This window comes from Rhipicephalus microplus, chromosome 10 (assembly GCF_043290135.1).
Source record: "Rhipicephalus microplus isolate Deutch F79 chromosome 10, USDA_Rmic, whole genome shotgun sequence".
Classification (NCBI taxonomy): Eukaryota; Metazoa; Arthropoda; class Arachnida; order Ixodida; family Ixodidae; genus Rhipicephalus; species Rhipicephalus microplus.
In genome coordinates, this window is record NC_134709.1 from 95369524 (window position 1) to 95390599 (window position 21076).

Below are 21076 nucleotides of genomic sequence, written 5' to 3' on the forward strand. Positions count from 1 at the left end.
AGATCTTTATATGACACTGCACCAACATCAGGCACAAGTTAAGAATGCAGGCGAGGCCTCACCCACATGAACACATGAACGAAGCTTGACAGCAGATTTCCCTCTCGAATAAAGAAAAAGTGCAGCTGGTATTCTCGGCCGTGTTCTCTATTGGAAGGATCACCGGCCATTCGGCTACTGAAATGAGTCTAGCGTACGCACCCACTGGTAAAGACTTGTGCACATTTGCCTTCGAGTTGTGAATGCTGCCGCCTCTTACAGTTGTACCCCATGCTAGCCTTTCCGACAAGCTTCTATAAGCCAACCCTTTGCAGTCATATTTTGGTGTGTCCAATTCATTTCTTAAGGCAAAAGGTACAGCCATACACTAGCAGGCGCCTCATCACGCGATTTACAACATGCGGTGCGCGGGAAGACTGCACGTCCCTAGTCAACATGCTTCTCTGTGCACCCTCGCACACAGCAGGCAGAGGGTGATTTCATCATACTCCCGTTTTTATTCAGAACATCACGGCGACAGCGATGATTCGTATTTAGTGTACATATTATCTGAGAGCGAAAATGAATGGCCGACATTGCGAAAAGGCGCAGTGCCTATGTGCAACGCTCAAAAGAGCATAGGTGATAAGTTAGGCTTTCGTGACACATTCTTGAAATTACACTGAGGTTCTTAGTCGATTAAATTGTTTGTCACTCACTGTGAAGCTTTTCATACTTCGGATGGTGTTGATCTACATCCACGATCTGCCCCTTAGACCAAGTGACAATGTAGTATGATGACGTCATCGATAATGGCAGGAAGTGAGGGTTACGTCCCTATGACGTTGCTATATGGCGTTATTCATGAAGTAATGTTACTTTCCATTGCTCGCTGCGTCGTCCTCAATTTAAGCTGAACCCTCTTTGTAAGTCTCCAGGTTTCTGCTCCGTAGCTAAGTACCGGTAAGATACAGCTGTTATATACCTTCCTCTTGAGGGATAGTGGCAATCTACCTTTCATAATTTGACAGTGCTTGCCGAATGTGCTCCACCCCATTCTTATTCTTCTAGTTACTTCAATCTCGTGGTTCGGCTCTGCGGTTATTACCTGCCCTAAGTAGACATAGTCTTTTACAACTTCAAGTGCACTATTACCTATCTCGAAGCGCTGCTCCTTGCCGAGGTTGTTGTACATTACTTTCGTTTTCTGCAGATTATTTTAAGACCCACCTTTCTGCTCTCCTTGTCTAACTCCGTAATCATGAGTTGCAATTCGTCCCCTGAGTTACTCAGCAATGCAATGTCATCGGCGAAGCGCAGGTTACTAAGGTATTCTCCATTGACTCTTATCCCTAACTGTTCCCATTCTAGGCTTCTGAAAACCTCCTGTAAGCACGCGGTAAATAGCATTGGGGAAATTGTGTCCCCCTGCCTTACACCCTTCTTGATTGGTATTCTGTTGCTTTCTTTATGAAGCACTATGGTAGCAGTTGATCCCCTGTAGATTTCTTCCAGAATGTTTATATATACTTCATCTACGCCCTGATTCCGCAGTGTTTGCATGACGGCTGATATTTCTACTGAATCCAACGCCTTCTCGTAATCTATAAAGGCTATGTATAGTGGTTGGTTATACTCTGAGCATTTCTCTATTACCTGATTGATAGTATGAATGTGGTCAATTGTTGAGTAGCCTGTTCGAGATCCTGCTTGTTCCTTTGGTTGATTGAGTTCTAATGTTTTCTTTACTCTGTTAGCAATTACGTTTGTAAATAGCTTGTATACTACAGAGAGCAAGCTGATCGGCCTGTAATTCTTCAAGTCCTTGTCATCTCCTTTCTTATGTATTAAGATGATGTTAGCGTTCTTCCAAGACTCTGGTACTCTTCCCGTCAGGAGACACCTCGTAAACAGGGTGGCTAGTTTTTCTAACCCAATCTGTCCTCCATCTTTTAGCATATCTGATGTTACCTGATCCTCACCAGCAGCTTTGCCTCTTTGCATGCTCTCCAAAGCTTTTCTGACTTCTTCTATCATTACTGGTGGGGTGTAATCTGGGTTACTGCTAGTTCTTATAGTATTAAGGTCGTGGTTGTCGCAGCGAGCAATAGAAAGAAAAATGGTAGGTGTAACCTTAAGAGACAAGAAGAGAGCAGAGTGGATTAGGGAACAAACGGGGGTTAAGGATATCATAGCTGAAATATAAATTGGCAGCAGCAAGCACAGGACCGGGTTAACTGGCAGAACATGGGAGAGGCCTTTGTCCTGCAGTGGACGTAGTCAGGCTGATGATGATGATGATGAATGTTACTTTATTTCGGTGACATTCGAGTTGTCAACGCCGGATTTGTCGACTCATGAGACATACAAGGCTTTGACATTGAAGAGCACAGCGTACTCTGAGGACGCTCACCTGCGACGAGCTTCGGTGACATGCGGGGATGTGGTTTGCCGAGACGATCCACTCAAGGAAAGCCCAGCTCTGCCTGCGAAATGCCAGCCATTTGAGCATAATCAGGCAAGGCGTTCCCTCGTGCTGTGCTCATTTTAGTCAATGTGCGAAGGTGAAGTAGGATTGGATTGAATAAACTTTTATTAGCTGAAGTAGGAGACCGGGATTTAACAGGCCATCTCCACATAAAGAACTATACTATTCATGCCACCTAGTCAGCGCTGGTTGCCCATACGGTTGCCCATATAACTGAAAGACTTCTGCTTTCTGCACTTATAACAGACGACCAAACTGCTTTTCACCTCAGTTTAGTCGACGGCTACAATGCTTCTCATAACTGTCAGCACTAAATCTGTCTTTATTTTTCAAAAAAACATGAGGTTTGCTCAATTAAGCATTCTCTGTTCAGCTAGTTTCTATTTCACCGCCTCATTCAAGCACTTTCACGGTAGTACGTCTGAAGTTCATTACATCTAAATCTATGTTCACTATATCCAGCACTCACTGTAAACAGCACTTTCTTACAGGTTTACAATATCCATGCATTCATGAGAGCTAGCACTTGGCAAGCTGACACTCAACAACTAAACAGCTCCAAAATGGCTTAAGGCTTGAAACAGGTATATACGACATAGACACACTTCATCTTAAATTTGTGATGTTATACTACAATATATTCACACTGGTTATACTTCGCCTTCTCTAGCAATTGTGCCGGGAGCAATACAGCCTCCACATTCTTTTGATAAGAGAACCACCCGACACTAGCTTTGTAGCCTCCCTTTTTGAGCAACGATGACTAAATCTTAAGTCAGCTTACAACTCCCGTCGTTCGCCGGCAGCTGTGGTTCACTTGAAGTGCGAGCGGGCGTCCCCAACAGGTGGCGCGCTAACCGCGAGGGCCCCGTCCCCGCTGCCGTGAGCTCCTCCAGGCTGGCGCCGCCCCACGGCGCCTCAAAGAACTGCCGCCTTAGTTCGGCCATATTGCATGCCTTCGACTGGGCACTCTGTGACAGGTGAAGGACGAACGGTTGTGATAAGAGAAATAATAGCCCTGCCTTTACAAAAGCATACCCAAGAGAACAGCAAAGAAGTTGTAATACGTATCACTTTTCAGAAGTTGCGGAACAGCATCACATTCACAATACAGCCAGGATGCAAGGAATCTTTCAGTAATAGTGATAGTTGGGGAAGTTGGTGTTGGTTCATGGTTCGAAACTCCCCTTGTGTGTACTTCATCCTTGTATATTCCTCGTTTGTGTCTCGTGATCTGGCACCATTTTTAACCATGAATAAATCCTTCGTTACATAATGGATATTCATATGGGGGAGAAATGCGCGGAGCAGGTGCTGATTGCAGATCACATGACAACGACTTTAGTGGTTAGCGAGTAGGCTTGAAAAGGTCGCACCCACTCGCTAATCTGCGATGTGGTCCCTGTGAAATCCACGCTTCTTCCCAGTGTGAATACCTCTATGGGCATAGGCGTGGGCGAGTAAGGGGGGCATCTCTTTAATAGTTGCCTAAAGGGGTGGTGGTGGTGGTGCGAAGTCTGCCTCATACATCCACTTAATAGAGAGGGCGCTGCGACGAACTTTCACCCCCCCCCCCCCCCTGAAGAGGAACACTGTGCATGCTTATGCCTATAGGACAGTTAGCTGTAGAAATGCTCGGTACTGTCCAACTGTAGTGTTATAGGTTGTCCCAAACATGACACAGAGGCTGTGGCTTTCTATAGACGAACAGTAGGCAAAGCCGCATAAGGAAGGCTGAGTTCATTCTTTATGGGTACAGTAGTCGCAGCGCCTGTAGCTTACGACGTCTACCACTCTTCCACTCATTCTCCTTCACTAGTATAAAGTTTCTGATGAGTCACTGTGCCAAATGCGATTTTCTGGCCATAAGTTATCACTGGTTTGCTCACTAACTCACTCACTCACACACACTCGATCACCCACTCGCTCACTCATTCACTATCTCATCCAGTCACCCACACACTTGCCAACTCAAGCGAAGAAGTTGAAGATTTTTTTCTGCATCGAGATTCTATGACCCATAAAACCTCTGGTCCTCTTTCTCTCCTTTTTACACATTCTTATAGTACAGATGCTGAGCCCTGCTCCGAGCAACGGTTGCAGAAATCGCAGCGCTTAATCACCACATTCATACACTCGTAAGAATATATATATATGTATCACAAGGTAGTGAAACCACCACCATTGCATCACGATAGAATTTCAGCATGTCATGCCATGACATACACACGACCTGCTCTATAAACTTATGACCTGCTCATCGGCGCCACCCTTATGAAGGCCCAAAAATTGGCGTGTAGGGACCGGAGTTACCGGGAGGTGCCGCCGCGAGGTGCCGCCACGACTTACCCTCATAGCAGACGGCGTGCTGCCGTAGTGGTGCACTCGTGCATGCGCATTTCTGCAATTTTTATCTTATTTATAACACGCTGATCGAGCAACCCACAGATTTAACGAATTGAAGCAACATTGTAGCTGTGAGAAGCACCATAGTGGTTGGCTCTGGGATGTTCATTACAGGAACTCAATCTGTGTGAGCGCTTTGTGTCCTGGTCTAAGCACAGGCGAACGCGAGCAATATGCGACACACCACCAGTTTGTTTCGCGCAGTGCGCCCCACCTAACAGCTGTCTAGAAGGTGCTGAAATAATTCGTCCGTGGGCAAAACAGCGATCTTGTAACAAGTTGCAACCTGAAATCAGTGTGTTTCTGCAACGCAATAAAGACGCATACGGTACTAAAAACGCATGCGATGACCCGTGTAAGTTTTCATGCCTGCATATTGTCCTTCAATGATACTGTTCACGGATAACAATAGAAGGGAGTAGTTGTGCTATCGTCTGACGAATGTCTAACGATCGATAGAAGTGCGCGATAAAACCGGTGGATTACCCCCAATGTGGTTACAGTGATTTCTTGCACCTGCAGCAGTTCGTTGCAGCACTGTTCGAGTGCTGCTGGCGTTTCCGTGTGCGTCTCACCGGCGATGTCACCAAGCTTTTATCTCTGGAGCAGCAAACTACAGCACATTAAGTAACAACAGCTTTTGTCGCGCTCCATTCCTGTAAAGGCAACAATGTTTTCTAGAAACGCGAGTATCAGTCTCTACCATGCGTTCTAACTGGCGAAATCACTTTGAACTGTCTCTGTTAATATCCCACGAGCTTTTAGCATTGGCGCTGCCGAATTTAAGTGACGGGAAATATGTGAAACGATACCCCAGTTGACAGTCGGCTGCTCGACTTGCAGAATGGAACGCAGCAGTACACCATTATGTGAATGAGGCTGTACCCGTCGTACCCTAACGCCCTCGAGTCTTCAAATATCCGGATGAACGCTAACCTTTACATGGCACAAAAACGAGCCAACGCACGCACGCACCGTGCAGAAAAGCGCTTTGGTGGGTGCAGCGATGAGGGCTAGTTGTGCCGCCATGGCGAGCTGCAGCACTTTTGAGAACTAAAAAAATTAAACAAGCAAAAGCAAACCTGGCGACATGGGGAGCGGTGGCATGAGCAGGTCGTAAGTTTATAGAGCAAGTCGTGGACATACATGACACGTTTGCCGGGCTACTGAAGTAGTGACCTCTCATTCATGTTTCTCGTACACTGCAATAAACGTAAACTCTTCAAGGAGAAACTCCAGCGTCCTGCAAATTGTATTTTCTCACTGACTAAAGGATAACAAGAGCATAGAAAGGTGTTAGGGTGTCTGGCGAAGGGCCGACACTTGGCATATCGCTCCACTTTTCAATGGCGAGCACACCTGTTGTGAAGAAGACGATGTGGTTGTACTCCAGGTGTCGCGCGTGCAGCTTCTCGCCTCGACCCTCCGGGCTGCGGATCTGCGTGGAGGAGGCACAGGCGCCACCGGCTCGGCGGCATCCTCTGACGCACTTGAAGGCGCACCAGGTCTGTCCAGGCCTCCGCTGCTGCTGCTGCCGCTGTTGGCCAGAGGCGGTTGATGTAGGCCACCTTCGTCGCTGGCCTCGGACTCGGCGTCTTCAGAACCACCGCCACTGCACCAGTGATGTGCTGCGCCACCTGCGCACACACATGTAACCACAAATCAGCGAACTCACTGATGAGTCGACTCACTTTGAATAACTCAGAGTGAGATCGAGCAGTGAGCCTGAGTACGAGTGAGCCATATAGGCACAAAATATATTTCATGAGCAATTCCGAGTGAGCTCCACAAGTGTGCCCACGAATGTGCAAAAGCCTGCCCCATGTTTCGCTGATCAAACCAGTCGTGGGCATTATATATATATATGGGCATTATATTATATATGATCCTCTAAGTCGAAGCGCACTTAGAGTATTGGACTTCATAAGCCCAGTGCTTGAATCTCTCAACTAGGAAGATGGCTACACACACCTCATCATTTTGTGAAAAAGTCAAGGCTGCATCAGTAATCTAATGGAATGCCAGAAGACTAAAATCACGCCTTTAAGATTTTTGCCAGTTTGTGTATACAGTCAGCTGCTGATTTTTCGGACACCCGAATTTTCGGACATGCCCGATAATTCGGACATCTTCGCGGCACCGCCACAAGCCCCATAGAATCAATGTATAAGGAAGTCTGAAATTTCGGACGCTCGAACCCACCAGAGTCCAATTTTCTGGACTTTCTGACACGACGGAAGGTTGGAAACCACCACTGACCTCCTGTGGAAACCACCACAAATGCGTCACACACGATTACGATCACATAAATGAGCGCGCCGGTTTACTGTGGCAACATCTGTTGCTTGGACTCGATCGTTAGCGGATAAACACACACAGCCTCCGAGATTCCTAACACTGGCCGTGTTTATCGTGCAAGGGTGCTTCGCTGACAATCGAGACTATCCAACAGGAAATGTTTTGGCGCCAATAAAGTTCCTTTCGCTTTAGCGCTTGTGCTCTTGCGTGCCACTCTGGCTTCCCGCGCAGCGCTTTCGCGAAGCGTTTCACCACTTCGAACTAGAACTAAGTGTCACACATCGATTCGGTCTGGCCCCGCTGGCTATCTTGAATGCTCACCAGCGCCACCTCCGGAATACCTGAGGCACCGTCGCCTGCCGTCGCGCCGTTTTGTTTACGCAGCCCACATGGTGTTTGGCTAGCCTAGTGCATGGTTATGCGATCGTGTGCTCTGCAACGCTAAGCCTAGATGCTTCGACGCTCGTCAGCAAACTCCTTTGTTCACATCGTGAGGATTTCACTTGCCTGCGATGGCCCCCACTCCGCCTTTGTCGTCCTCGCCAATGGCATCAAAGTGCAGAAAACAGTACCGTTGGTTAACTACGGAGAAGACAGCCGCCATTATTAAGTTAGTGAAGAGTGGCCGATAGCAGGCTGACGTGAGCAAGGAGTTCGGCATTTCCAAACAAACAGTTTCCGATTTCCTGAGGAACAAAGACAAGATTTTGGAAGTGGCCTAAAAACCATCTGGTGTTCAAAAGATGAATGCCAGCCAAGGTGTTCATCTAAAGCTTGAGGACGCTCTCGTCGTGTGGCTTAATTCAATGATTGCCAAGCGGTTGCCAGTCTCTGGCTGCATCTTGAAACAAAAAGCGGAAACTCTCGCACTTCAAATGGACATCAAGGATTTTAAATTCAGTGATGGATGGCTGAGAAACTTTAAGCATCGGAATGACCTCAAGTTCAAGAAGATGTGTGGCGAAAGCGGCGCCGTCGACAGTGCAGTTATTGCGCAGTACCGCAGCGGAAAACTCCAGTCTTTTTTGGAGCAGTTCTCTGCTGACAACATTTTCAACTGCGACAAAACTGGCTTGTTTTACAAGCTGCTGCCAAAAAGAACACTCACTTTTGCTGGTGACTGATGCCATGGTGGCAAGCATAGCAAAGAACAGCTGACGGTTTTTGTCGGCAGCAACATGTCTGGCAGCGAGAAACTTACTTTGTTAGTAATCGGGAAGTCCAAGAGCCCAAGGTGTTTTAAAGGGGCAACGCTGCCAGTGTTATACGAAGCCAACAAAAAGGCATGAGTAACGCAGCAGTTGTTCGAGAGTTACTTCCGCAGGATGGACAGGAAGTTCAAACAACAGAACAGGCATGTTCTGCTCTTCGTTGACAACTGCGCTGCTCATCGTCCCATCAATATCTTGAAGGCTATCCAGCTGGAATTCATACCGCCCAACACGACTGCAATCCTCCAACCGATGGACCAAGGCGTTATCCGTATTCTGAAACTTTTGTACCGTTCACGTATACTCAACCGCATGGTGCTGTGCTCGGAAAACGGGAAAGGCTACAGCGTTGACCTTCGGTCTGCTGTTGGAATGCTTGTGGACGCATGAAAGGCAGTAACGCAAGACACCCTTCGCAACTACTATCGCCATGTGGGCTTCGTACTCGACACAGAGGCAGCAGACTTGCCTGAAGAAAGCGACAGCGTCACTGACTTGTGCCCTCTCATGGACGATATCAACGACCTCCGCTCTGCTGGTGCTTCCATGCCCACGGAAATAACTTTTGAGCGGTTCATCGATGCTGACAACGAGCTCGACTTCTGCGCAGAGCTAACCGATGACGAAATAGTCAGTCAGGTTATGACGGATTCAGACGACTCCGATGTCGAAAAAGAGGAACCAACGCCTACGCCACCTACAACCGCCGAATTCATGCGAACATTGATGACACTGTCTTGGTGTACAGTGATGACATGACCCTCGCTCAGATTGAGGCGAATGTGATCACATGAAAGCGGAACGTCATTCAAACAAGGATCAACAAGTTTTTCAAGCCACTGCAGCTCTAACACCGGCTGCCCTGACGGCACTCGCGGTCGGCTGCATTCATTTTTTTTAACGGCTCTTTTCAGAGCCACCCCACTGATGCTTTGGCAGAGTTACGGAAGTCTGGTACTTCGACCTTAACCCTCTTGATCCGAGAAATATCAATGAAATGGTGTGTTTTTTGCTTGCATTCAGAAATATTAGCAAAATGGTGCGTTTTTTTTGCTTGCATTGAAAACTATCAGTAAAATAATGCGTTTTTTTTGCTTGCATTCATTTTTTAGGACTGCTCGAATTTTTGGGCGGTTTTTTGCTCCCTAGAGGGTCCGAAAAATCGGCAGTTGACTGCACCAATGTGCTTCCACTCATCGTCATTTGTGAACCCAATTTGCCAAAACCACTAAGACTTTTGGGGTACAAGCTGTCATGTCTTCAACAAACAATGTGTGCAGCAAAATCACCGTCTTTGTTCGTTGCGAACTGACATATGTTGTGCAAACAGTTGCGCCTTATGATGACAATCAGTATGTCGGCATGACTGTGAAAAAGAACAAACTCATGTTTACTCTCACAGGCATCTTTATATCGCCTTTGAATATACTCGTTTCTCGAAAATTAGCAGATATTTTGAAAGTGCATCACGCACCATGAATCATCATAGGTGATTTCAATGTGCATCATCATGCATGGGGAAGTACGTGGACAAATGCAAGAAAATGAAGGTTAGCAAACATCACCTACAACTGTGGCCTTTCTCTCCTGAAAGGCGGTACAGTAAAAGCTTGTTAATTCGGATTTCACGGGACCGTAAAAACTGTCCGAATTAACCGAATGCCGAACTAACGAATGAACAGGGAAAACAACATTTAAAATCAAGCTGCAGAAGCATACCTTTATTTGTTGAAGTATTTGTAATTGTCGTCTGCATTTTCGCGCAGATTCCGGCTGACATCACAATTTTTCTTAACTGTTTTGAATGGCCAACAGCACGCAAGTTGTCGGGAGTGTTCAGGCAAGCGTCCTCTAATATTAACAGCGCCTCCGACACTTCCCTTGAGGTGTGATGAGGTCGCGGCTGTATCTCCTCGCATGATTCTTCGTCGGAATCGTGGTCTTCATGGGCGCCCGTGACATCATTAATAATCTCTTGATCGGTCAGGAGACCACTCGTGGCGACACCATGATCAATCGCGATGTAGTCCTGAAAGGTTACATCTGTGGGAAGGACAGCATCGAAAGTCGGGCAGTCATCGTCGGTGGACTCGGCTGACACCTCCTCGATGCCATCGTCAGCTACTGCTGCATGCTCGGGCCTCACAAAACCGCTGTGCCGAAAACAGTTGGTGATGACTTGCGGCGGAGTGTTTTTCCACATGTGGGCGATGATGTGCACTGCGCCGAGTAAGTCCACTTGATACAACTTTCCAGCTTCTGAGCATAGGATCATTCGCTCTAGCAGGTGCTTGTGGTACTTCGACTTCACGTAGTGAATGATACCCTGGTCCATCGGCTGAAGAGCAGACGTAGTGTTGGGTGGCAAAAAAACTACTTTGATGCTCTTCAGTTCGACTGTACAGTTATGGGCACTGCAGTTGTCAACAACCACAATTATCTTGCGGTCTTTCGACGTGAAGTGCCGGTCCAACTGCTGCAGCCAGCCGCGAAAAATGTCCGATGTCATCCATGCCTTCCTGTTCGCTGTGTACTCGACAGGAAGGCTTTTGACGTTCTTAAAACAACGTGGCTTAAGCGCCTTCTCGACGACAAGTAGTGGCAAGCGCTCCGTGCCAGTCATATTGGCGGCAAGAAGCACAGTTATCCTTTGCTTGCACCTCTTGCCACCAATGCACGCATCCCCTTTGAAAGTCACCGTCTTGTCGGGCAGAGCTCTGCAAAATAGAGCAGTTTCATCTGCATTGAACACGTCACGTGGCTCATATGCGGTGATGTGCTCCAGCAGCTTCACATTTCTCCACTCGGTGGTCACGCTTTCGTCAACACTGGCCTTTTCGCCGCACACACTCCTGAAGACAAGTTCGTGTCTCTCTCGAAACCTCGCAAACCACCCTTCTGACGCTTCGAACGATTCAATGTTCATCATTGCAGCGTACTTCTCCCCTTGCGCCATGATGAGAGGTCTGCTCAAAGGCAGATGCGCGTTGCGACAGTCAGTAATCCACCGGAGCAAAGCTTCTTCGAGCTGGGGATGAGCTGCGGTTCGCAACCACTTTCTAGAGGCATGAAACTTCTTGCTTTCGAAGGCCTGTCGAATCTGTTGTTCATTTTTCACGTACGTTCCCAACGTGCTCCGCTTCACGTTGTACTTGGTCATAACCTGCTGTCACGATTCGCCGTTCTTCAGTGCTTCCAAAATTTCCACTTTAGTCGCCAAGTTCTTCGCGTCGTAGTTCTGCCACTTTTTCGGCGTTGCCATCAGTGTAGCACACGATGGTGGTGGCATGCAAATACGGTCACAATGGAAGAAAAAGAGAACTCCGCAAGAAGAGATGGTTCCGACACGACAACACAAGGGAAAATGGCGTCGGAGGCGCTGAGTGGAGAAGAAAGAAGACGCCGACGTTCGGTGACGCTGCGATCGCCCCCACTAGTTGATGATGATGGCGATGCCACTCAGGTTTCGGTTTCCCTCCAGTGGTGCCAGCGCTGCTTTATCACACTTTTGTGTAGCAGCAGCCGTCAGCATTTGTCCGAATTAAGCGGTGCGGAGCTGAATTCTGACGAAATAATGAAGGTTTGGTCCCATAGATTAACATGCACTTTGGCCGGGACCAATAGAGCCGTCCGAATTATCCGAATTTCCGAATTAATGGGTGTCGACTTAACGAGCTTTTACTGTAGTCCCACTTTTCTTCAAGGGGTGACATACAGCAGCTGTCTTAACTTTGCTTTTGTCTCCAACTCCCTCGCGAGATACGTCAAGTGGTTTCCAGATGTTGAGACATGAGAAAGTTATCACATTCCAATTTACCTTAACATCAAAGGCTTATCTAGTTGTGGTCCACGGACGAACATTCGAGCACTTTAATGGACCAACTTCAAATCTGACATGGAAGATGCTTGCAGCAATAGCCTACGATCTGGGTTAGAGCAAACAATTAAGAGCACAGTGCAAAACATCACTCACATGGCGTCGATATCTTCCGCACAAGACGACTTTCAAATAGAGTTGGAGCAACTCCGAGCACTTCGACGCCGGGCGGAGCGTCGGCATCGGCGCACGAAATCAATTCACGATCTTAGGGAAGCCAGGAGGACACGAAAGAAGATTCAGTTTCGCAAAGATAGATTAGCGTCAGAACGATAGACAACCTTTTGCCAGTCACTAGACCCTCGCAAGCCACTCTCACACATTTGGAAAACAGTGCAAGGTCTGAATCACCCTACGGAACAGCGTTTTCCATTCAAAGCTTTGTGCTCTTTCAAGGGCGGCAAGACATCGATGTCGCAGAAGATTTCTGTGTGCAGATCGCCAACCAAGCTGTTCGTCCAGATTCTCCAGTGAGAGGTGACGTCCCTCATTCCCGTGACTACCACATGGACCTTCCTTTTACAATGGAGGAGCTCGAGGTGGCACTAGCTCTCTGCAGGCATTCATTCTCCTGGTCTAGATGGTATTTCGTACCAAGCCTTGTGCAACCTTGGGGAAAATGCAAGGAGAGAACTGCTGAGCCTTTGCAACATCTCATGGCAGGATGGCAATGTTCCTGACGACTGGAAAGAAAGCCGCTTGGTACCCATCTTAAAGCTAGGCAAATCCTCACTCTAACTCACCTCATACCGCCCAACAGCACTGGCCAGTTGCGTAGGAAAGATAATGAAAAGGATGATACATGGCTGCCTGGAGTGGTATCTTGAATACTACAAGATTTATCTGAATTCCATGCCTGGTTTCCGATGTGACTGCTCTTCCATTGACAATGTCGTTGATCTAGTTTTGCACATTCAGCACGAAATATCCTGTAAGCGACTATCTACAGCTTTGTCTCTAGATGTAAAAGGCGCGTATGATAATGCACTACATGAGGCCATTTTGGGTGCTCTTGCGGTAGTTGGCCTTGGTGGTCGAGTCTTTCGGTGGATTTCGAGTTACCTGGTTGCACGGTAATTCTTTGTGTTAACAGAAAACGGCCCAACTACGCGACGCTATACTTCCAGGGGTATTCCTCAAGGCGGAGTTCTTAGCCCGCCGCTATTCAATCTTGCACTTATCTGCCTTGCTGAAACTTGCCAAGTACCATTAAAATCTCAATATACGCAGACGACATCTGTGTCTAGACTTCGGCACTCACACGTCCTCAGATACTTGCCCGGCTTCAAAGAGCAGCAACTATGATTGACAACTACTTGTTAAAACAAGGTCTCAGCATATCACCAGAAAAATGCACGCTGGTGGCCTTCACTCGCAAAGCAATGACCCCTTATGTCATCTCAATGAGCGGGCGACCCATTTCTCACGCCAGAATTCACCGGTTACTGGGCATCATTATTGATAGGGACCTCTGTTGGAGTTCGCATGTGGCCTATATCAAGAAGCGCCTGACTGCTGTTTCCCAATTGTTCAAGTTCCTGGCAGGAAAGACGTGGGGGATGTCAGTAGACGCAATGATGGAACTCTACAGAGCCCTGTTTCTCGGTTTCCCGAGATACAGCTTGCCCGTGCTGAGCAATACCTGCAAGAACAATGTTCGTGTTCTACAGGTAGTACAAGCCCAAGCACTGAGAGTGTGCCTTGGTCTGCCCAGGTGTACATCAACAGAGGCAACAATTGTAATTGCTGGTGACTATCCAATACAAACTCACATTGCTGTAGAAGTCCTGAGAACGCACATCAGACACTTTGTGCATGCTCTCTGTCATCACCTTGCACTGTTGCCTTCAGAGAGGCACCAAGCATTGTTCGCTAAAATGATTGTGAAGTACAACGACAAACTTCCCTCAGGCTTCACTTCTGCATATAAACCATTGATAACCCCTTGGTGTCTTATTCGAACCACAGTGCATCTTAGTGTATCAGGGATCCGGAGAAAATCTGAGCTTTTGTCACCCATGCTGAAACAACTGTCTCTGCTTCTTCTGCACAAGGAATATTCAGACAGTGTACATATATATATATCGATGGCTCCACGAACCGCCAGTGTTCGTCCGGTGCAGTAGTTGTTCCAGCAAGAGGTGTTACTATCATCTTTAGGACTGACCACTCCACAGCGTCTACAGCAGCGGAACCAGCTGCTTTGCGCGCTGCACTTTGTGTGGTCAATCGGGAACCACCGCAACAATGGTCGATTTTCAGCAACTCAAGGGCTGCCCTAGAATCTGTGCTCTCAGCACTGCGTCACGGGCAGTGCGAACAGCTTGTTTTCGAAATTCGATGCCGTCTCCACACTTTACACAAGAAAGGGCATCATGTGACGTTTCAGTGGCTGCCAAGTCACTGCGGCGTCATAGGGAACGAACATGCCGATACTGCTGCGCGGGCAGCTCTTGAAGGAACACGAGAAGAAGCCATACCACTTTCGCGGACCGACGGTGCCAGTAATCTTCGATGGCTTGCACGGGAAATCGCGCTTTCACTGTGGTGCCCACCAAGCAACCAGACCACCCAGACGAATCGTCAACACCACCTGTCCTCTTTGATGGCTCTCCGCATGCCCACTGGGCTCGACCGAAGAGAAGCCACCCCTCTTCATCACTTATGGCTAGGGGTGGCATTTACAAAATTTTATTCATTTATCATAGGAATGACTGACAATGCCCTCTGTGATGCTTGTCGTTGCGAAGAAACGCTACACCACATTCTGTGTGACTGTACATTGTATGACATCCAGAGACAGTCACTGGTGTCCGTTCTTGCGTGCATCGATAACAACCAAATGTCTGTGGACACTATTCTCTCAAGTGTCCAAGAGAAGACATTGCAACAGAAGGCGACAAAAGCACTGTTGAAATTCCTATGTGACACGGACTTGAATAAGCGGCTGTAACAGCAATGTCACACACCATGAAGGACAAGACTGGACTATGACTGAGTGTGCGCGCGTGTGCTGCTTAATGTGCTGTGTTTATCTCTCTTCCCTCTCTCCTCTCTATCTTCCATGTGCAGGGTAGCACACCGGCTGCCTATAGACTGGTTAACCTCCCTGCCGTTCTTTTCTTCCCATTTTCCTTCCTCTCCCATCTTATTTCGTTCGGGCCCTTTGGGTAGTTACTGAGAGCCAGCTTTTTTTTTTTCATCTCTGTCGTCCAATAAATCCTCTCCACCTCTCTCACTTTTCGCTTAAGGCTCCTTGTTGCTCTTATCTAAATTGCTGCCATACGTCGGCCTTCATGCGCATGTCTCCATGTTAGAGGCGCGGTGCAGTATGCACAGTCTGCGTGTGTTTACGAATATGTGTGAGTAAGGCGTATCGATGTGAAGCGCGAGTACCGACGTATTGCTGTGTCTCTTGCTGCACACAAAGAGAAACTCAAATGAAGAAAGATAAGCCATAAACCTTACCCCTTGTTATTTTTCAAGCTGATGACCTTTCCAGCATGTGCTCTGGCTCCTGCTCCCGAAACACGTGTTTGCATTCCCCTTTCTAAGCAAGTAAGACCTGCGATAGCATTTGTACTTGGGTTTTCTCAAACTGCTACAGGCCAAAGCAAGACAGTTCTTGCAACATTTTCACTAGCAGCCATTTAATAAGTAAAGGTGACTCGTAGCTTTGTGCAAGTCATGTTCGCGCAACAAGCTTTACTGCAGCTAATTCTATGTGCCTGCATTTGGTTGAGTGTGCAGAACACTTCAAATCCTTAAAAAACGTTCGCAGTCATGCCCAAGTCATTTCACTAAACGGCAGCTTGTCCCTTTCTAGAAGAGAAAACAAAACAACATGAAACAAACAAGCAGACAGACGAAAGGGCGCACAGAAGCATGGACGGACTGACGGACACTTTGCCCGACTTATCATTCACTCCTACGATATGCTGTGACACCGTTTTTATTGACATGCAATGCAATGCAACTGGCTACTACGACAACATGGGACATATGACCCACTGTGTAAATAGCTTCCCCCCTAAAACTGTTTTGCTGTGGCATGCAGCAATATCAGGGAACACGAGTACAAATGCTATTGCATGTCTTACTTGCTTAGAAAGGAGAGTGCAAACACGTGTTTCAGGAGCAGTAGCCGAAGAAATTGCTGAAAATGACATCAGCTTGAAAAAATAACAAGGGGCAAAGTTTACGGCTTATCTTTCTTTGTTCAGCATTCTGAGTTCCTTTATGTGTGCAACAAGGGATGCAGCAATACGTTGGCATTGCAATATCAGCCAATACACGCCTCACATCGACATGCCTTACGTATACTATACACTGAAAACTTTTTATAACCAAGTTGTATCTTACAAGAAAATAAGTTTGTTATACTCAAAAATTCGTTATACAAGTTATTTCTAGCACTGTATATATTGCAAGACTCTTTTTCATTTACTTCGTTATAAGCAATATTTTGTTATATCCGAGTTCGTTTTATCGGGGTTTGAATGTACGTAAACAAACGCGGACTGTGCGGACTGCGCTGCACTCGAGCTTTTAACATGGCGGTATGCCACCACGGCCAATAGATGGTAGAAATTTTGCCTAAGCTTTATAGAGAAAGGCACACGATTTGATTGTAGCAGTCAAAACTTGAACATTATGTCGGTGAGTTTCATAATCCTTATCAAAATATTTCGTATGCCATTCCAATACTTCTATATATTAGCTTAGAGAAGCCATATGTTTTCTGTGAGATTAATAAGGAAACATACATAATTATTGGAATGACATACGGAACATTTTAGTAGGAATCGTAAGACAATAAAAATATGAATGCAATAAATTGAGTCAGTAGTTGGGGACGCTAGTGCTTTAGGGTGGGGGGATGAGCACTGATACATATCCTTGCTTTCTGCAACCGTTCCCTCTGCATGGAATGATCATAAATGTATTCCTATGCATCGCTTCTAGGTTTATGTGTTTCAATTAACTGCCTCACGAAATTTTCCCTTCACAAGGTTTCCAAGATGTGTGTTGAATACAGTTTTCCCCTTAATATTAAAGACCGCAATACACCTTCTGAAAGACCTTTACATGTCGATGCAAATTTCAGTGCATCAGCACTCACCTGTTAACTGGCTGGCGAGTACAACAGGTTCGGCGGCATCGTCACTGTCCTGGCTCTGCGTCGTCGCTTCATCCGGCAGCGTACACTCAACTGCATATGTATGTGCAGAACACATCAGCAACAGATGTCAGTGAGGGTGCCATTGCTCGCAGCGTAACACTTGGCCAGCCTCAATATAACACTAGCCTTGTGCCCCACACATCAGACCACATCGTATGGTTTTAGTGAAATCGTATGTGCCACACAAGTTGATAATTACATATGCAAGCATACACATAATTTCTGCCTTGTGTTAAAAGAGCCAAACGGTATGTCTTCATGAGGTCTGAGCGAAAATGTCTCCGAGAGGTTTGACACGTAAAGGCCCGACCACAAGTACCCGCCGCAGCGCGTCGATGCATGTCTTTTTGATGCGGAGCTACACCCTTTTCTTTATGAAAAGAGTGGGTGCGCAGCTTCCCGTAGTCACGCACCTTCTCTCTCTATATATATGATACAGCATTTGGTGCCACGACAAAAAGCCACACGCTGACGCGCTGCATCGGGTGCGTGTGGTCAGTCGTTTAACGACTCACCGTCACCAGCCGACGAGCACCGCCTGAGCGTGACAGCCTCGAGTAGGGTGTAGTGTTCCTCGGCTACTTGCGGCTCCTGTTCGTGGCGCCGAGTCTCGTCCGGAAATATGCGGTCCACGTACATGATGAGTAGCTCGATGACGCGTGTCTGGTGCACCGTGTCCACTAAAGAACTCAGCGAGGCGCTGCCCTCACTGCGAAGAGCAGTGCAGAGAAGATTAGATTAACCAGCCACCTCATCACCATCATCATTTACTCATCATCAGTATCTCATCATCATAAGTATTACTCAAGAAATCTTAAAATGAGATTCTTTGAGTAATGCTTAAGGAGAAAAGTGCTTTCGCTCATACTTTGTTAACTGCCCTTGTAGAGCTACAGATGGGCAATTTTGCCACATGAGCACTTACTTGCCCATGAAGAAAACGGGCAAACAGAAAATGCAAGTGGCGCCACCACACCAAAGTTTCCGCATCAACTGACGTGGTGTAGTGAAACTTGAAACTTTGTGACACATTTCATTTTTCTTTGTCAGGCATAACTCCATAATACATCTGCACTCAAGAGCCAGATTTCTTGAAAACAAGCAGCACAGTTGGTGAAGAAAACACAACAAAGGTATATGAGCCCTCTGTTGATCTATTACAGCGAAACGATGATGCTTGCGATCAAGGGCGATCATGCCAGGCGGGTCAGACAATAGTTGCATGCAGATCCTCTTTGGCTACAGCTTCCAAGCGTCTTTCGTGCGACACGTACACGCCCGGCTCATTCCATCTCATTTTAGCCACATTTGTCAGCATTGCTCGTGCAGTTTCACTTGCACACAGAACAGAGGACGCGAGGAGTGACGCTATTGATTTGGACTTTATAGAGAACATGACGATGGCGTCGATGGCAAAGGAGAGCTTAAAAATCAGTGCCTCAATGAACTCGGCGACAAGAGAAAATTTCGAGCCCCCAGAACGCATGCGCAGATCATGAGCAACTCTTGGACGCTAGCACTCACATAGATCCTAGACCCATATATCGAAAGCTAGCGTGGGTCTCCAGGCGTCTTGGATTACCAGCGAGATGGTGCAGACACAGCGCGGGCCACGACACAGTATGGTCGGTGTGTCAGATAACTTTACTTTCACCGTGTATAGCACCGCATGTGTTTGACCTAACGCATCTTGCGTTTGAAACAGTTCTCCTTCTGCTGATCCTCTGAACGCAAGAGCACGCTACCCTACCTACCTTGGGGACCCATTGTCTAGGGTCTCCAAGTCTTAAACCCAAGGTCTTGAGTCCCTAAGTCTCTAACTCTCCCTTGAATGTCCATATTATCGTTGTTGCAATAAAAAATAAGATTGCTTTGTACCAACTACCAACAAAGCAGGAGAGCGACAACAATAGTAATGTTAGGAATTAGTAAGGGAAGAATTAGCGCTTCCCCTTTCAACATCTCTCCAACTGCTTTGTTTTACGCCAAGTAACCATATTCTTACAGTTGCTGGTTACTCCCTTCAGTGTGGTGCTGAACCACACTCGCTTGTAGGCTTCAAAGAAATATCGCCATTTTTTTCTTTTCTTTACTACGAGCTACAAAAGTACAAAAAAACAGAGTTGAACTATTCAAGCCATCATGAATAGTCCTTTTCTTATGACTGGATGGCGCTACACTCGATAATGACATATTGCTGCAGAGACTAACTACATGATCCGGCATTGTGAATTAAGGATCAGCATCCACGGTCTTGCGCGCACTCGTGCTTCTGGCAGCGCAACTCATGCCTCTCGTGCACGGGCACGAGTCAGTGTGCGTTTGACCTGCAAAAAAGAAGAAGACGTGCTCGCTGACGAGCAGTTCTGTTTTTTAAATGCTCTAGTGGACTCATTCATTTTCTTGCACCGAGATTTTATGGCACAAGTTCGCCCATAATAAGCTAGTTTTTGGTGTTTCTCCTCTTGAATCTGTTATATCTGGTGGAGGTGCTGGGTATGATTGAAAGCCCCCTTGGTGCAAGAGAGCAGAGCTCCGATCCTTGCCGATTGGAACCTAGCAAACTGACTCCAGTACACCAGTGTTCAAGCCACCGGCTTTGAGGAGAGCCGCCTGAATTTGGATCTCTCCCCAGTGCTCCAGTAACACAGGCAGCGTCCACAGATAACAACAAAACAATGGCTTGCCAGGTGACAGCATTGGAACTTATCCTGTCTCTACCGTGTATGCGTGAGCCCTTCCACAGTGACGCGTTTGAAGATGTAGAGGATTGGTTAGAACACTTCAAGTGGGTTGCGAAAACCAACGGCTGGGACGAGGCAGGGAAGTGCGTTGCGTGTAATTTGCATTGGAGGATGCAGCGAGGATGTGGTATGAAAACCACGAAGCGGTCGTTTCGACATCAGAAGAGTTTCGACGACAAATAGTAGCTATGTATGCCAGCACCGATCGCCGGGAGAAGGCAGATATTGCTCTACAGTCCCGGAACTAGTGCACCAACGAGAGTGTTTGCACGTACAGCTGTCAGCACCTTTTTTGATTGGGCTAGTTTGATTGATGCAAGCCGCGAAATGCTGGGAACTTTTGCCAAGGTAATACCTCGGTAGGCTTGGATAGTATGTCAGCATCTATGGTTAGCACCTCAGCAACAAAACCCAAACATACGTGATGTCAACATGTCAATCAAACTGCTGCAGGACACGCGACAAAGCGTTCGTGTTAAAGGTGTTGACGGCTGTATATTGAAGACATGTCCCGCCTTTTAAGACGCGCCAACCCGAACATGACCGAAGAGAAAAAGCTGCATCACTTGATGCAAAAAGATTACTTGTGCAATCGTTCGTTTTCGACTGCTGGTTTCCCGCATCAGCCTAGATCACCAGTGCCTGCTCGCTATAGATCACCAAGCCCTCGGGGATGAAGTTCACCTTCTCCATCATCAACCTTAACACACCATCGTTCAGGCAGTCCCCGTCAGGGAAACTGAAGCCAGCGACCTGGGGAGGCAAGGTCGTTGATGTCCGACCAACTGAAGATCCTCCGTCAAGGGCCTAGTGCAGCAATAATAAGCGGAATACGAAGACTAAGTCAAGTAAAGGCAAAATTTCTTTAGACTTGCGCTTAACCGTAGACGG

At 47.1% G+C, this 21076-nt stretch overlaps 1 protein-coding gene across 2 annotated transcripts in view; it reads right to left on the reverse strand.

Annotated features, from left to right (window-relative positions):
- LOC119181597 (rho GTPase-activating protein 45-like) overlaps positions 1-21076 on the reverse strand; it is a 255502-nt gene that overhangs the window by 8457 nt on the left and 225969 nt on the right. For both annotated transcript variants that reach the window (XM_075875919.1, XM_075875918.1), the window contains 5 exons: positions 17957-18150; positions 17382-17471; positions 6233-6510; positions 3252-3438; positions 2393-2465 (listed from right to left, as the gene is read on the reverse strand). In XM_075875919.1, coding sequence (XP_075732034.1) covers positions 2393-2465; positions 3252-3438; positions 6233-6510; positions 17382-17471; positions 17957-18150 — 822 coding nt within the window. The remainder of the gene's footprint in view (positions 1-2392; positions 2466-3251; positions 3439-6232; positions 6511-17381; positions 17472-17956; positions 18151-21076) is intronic.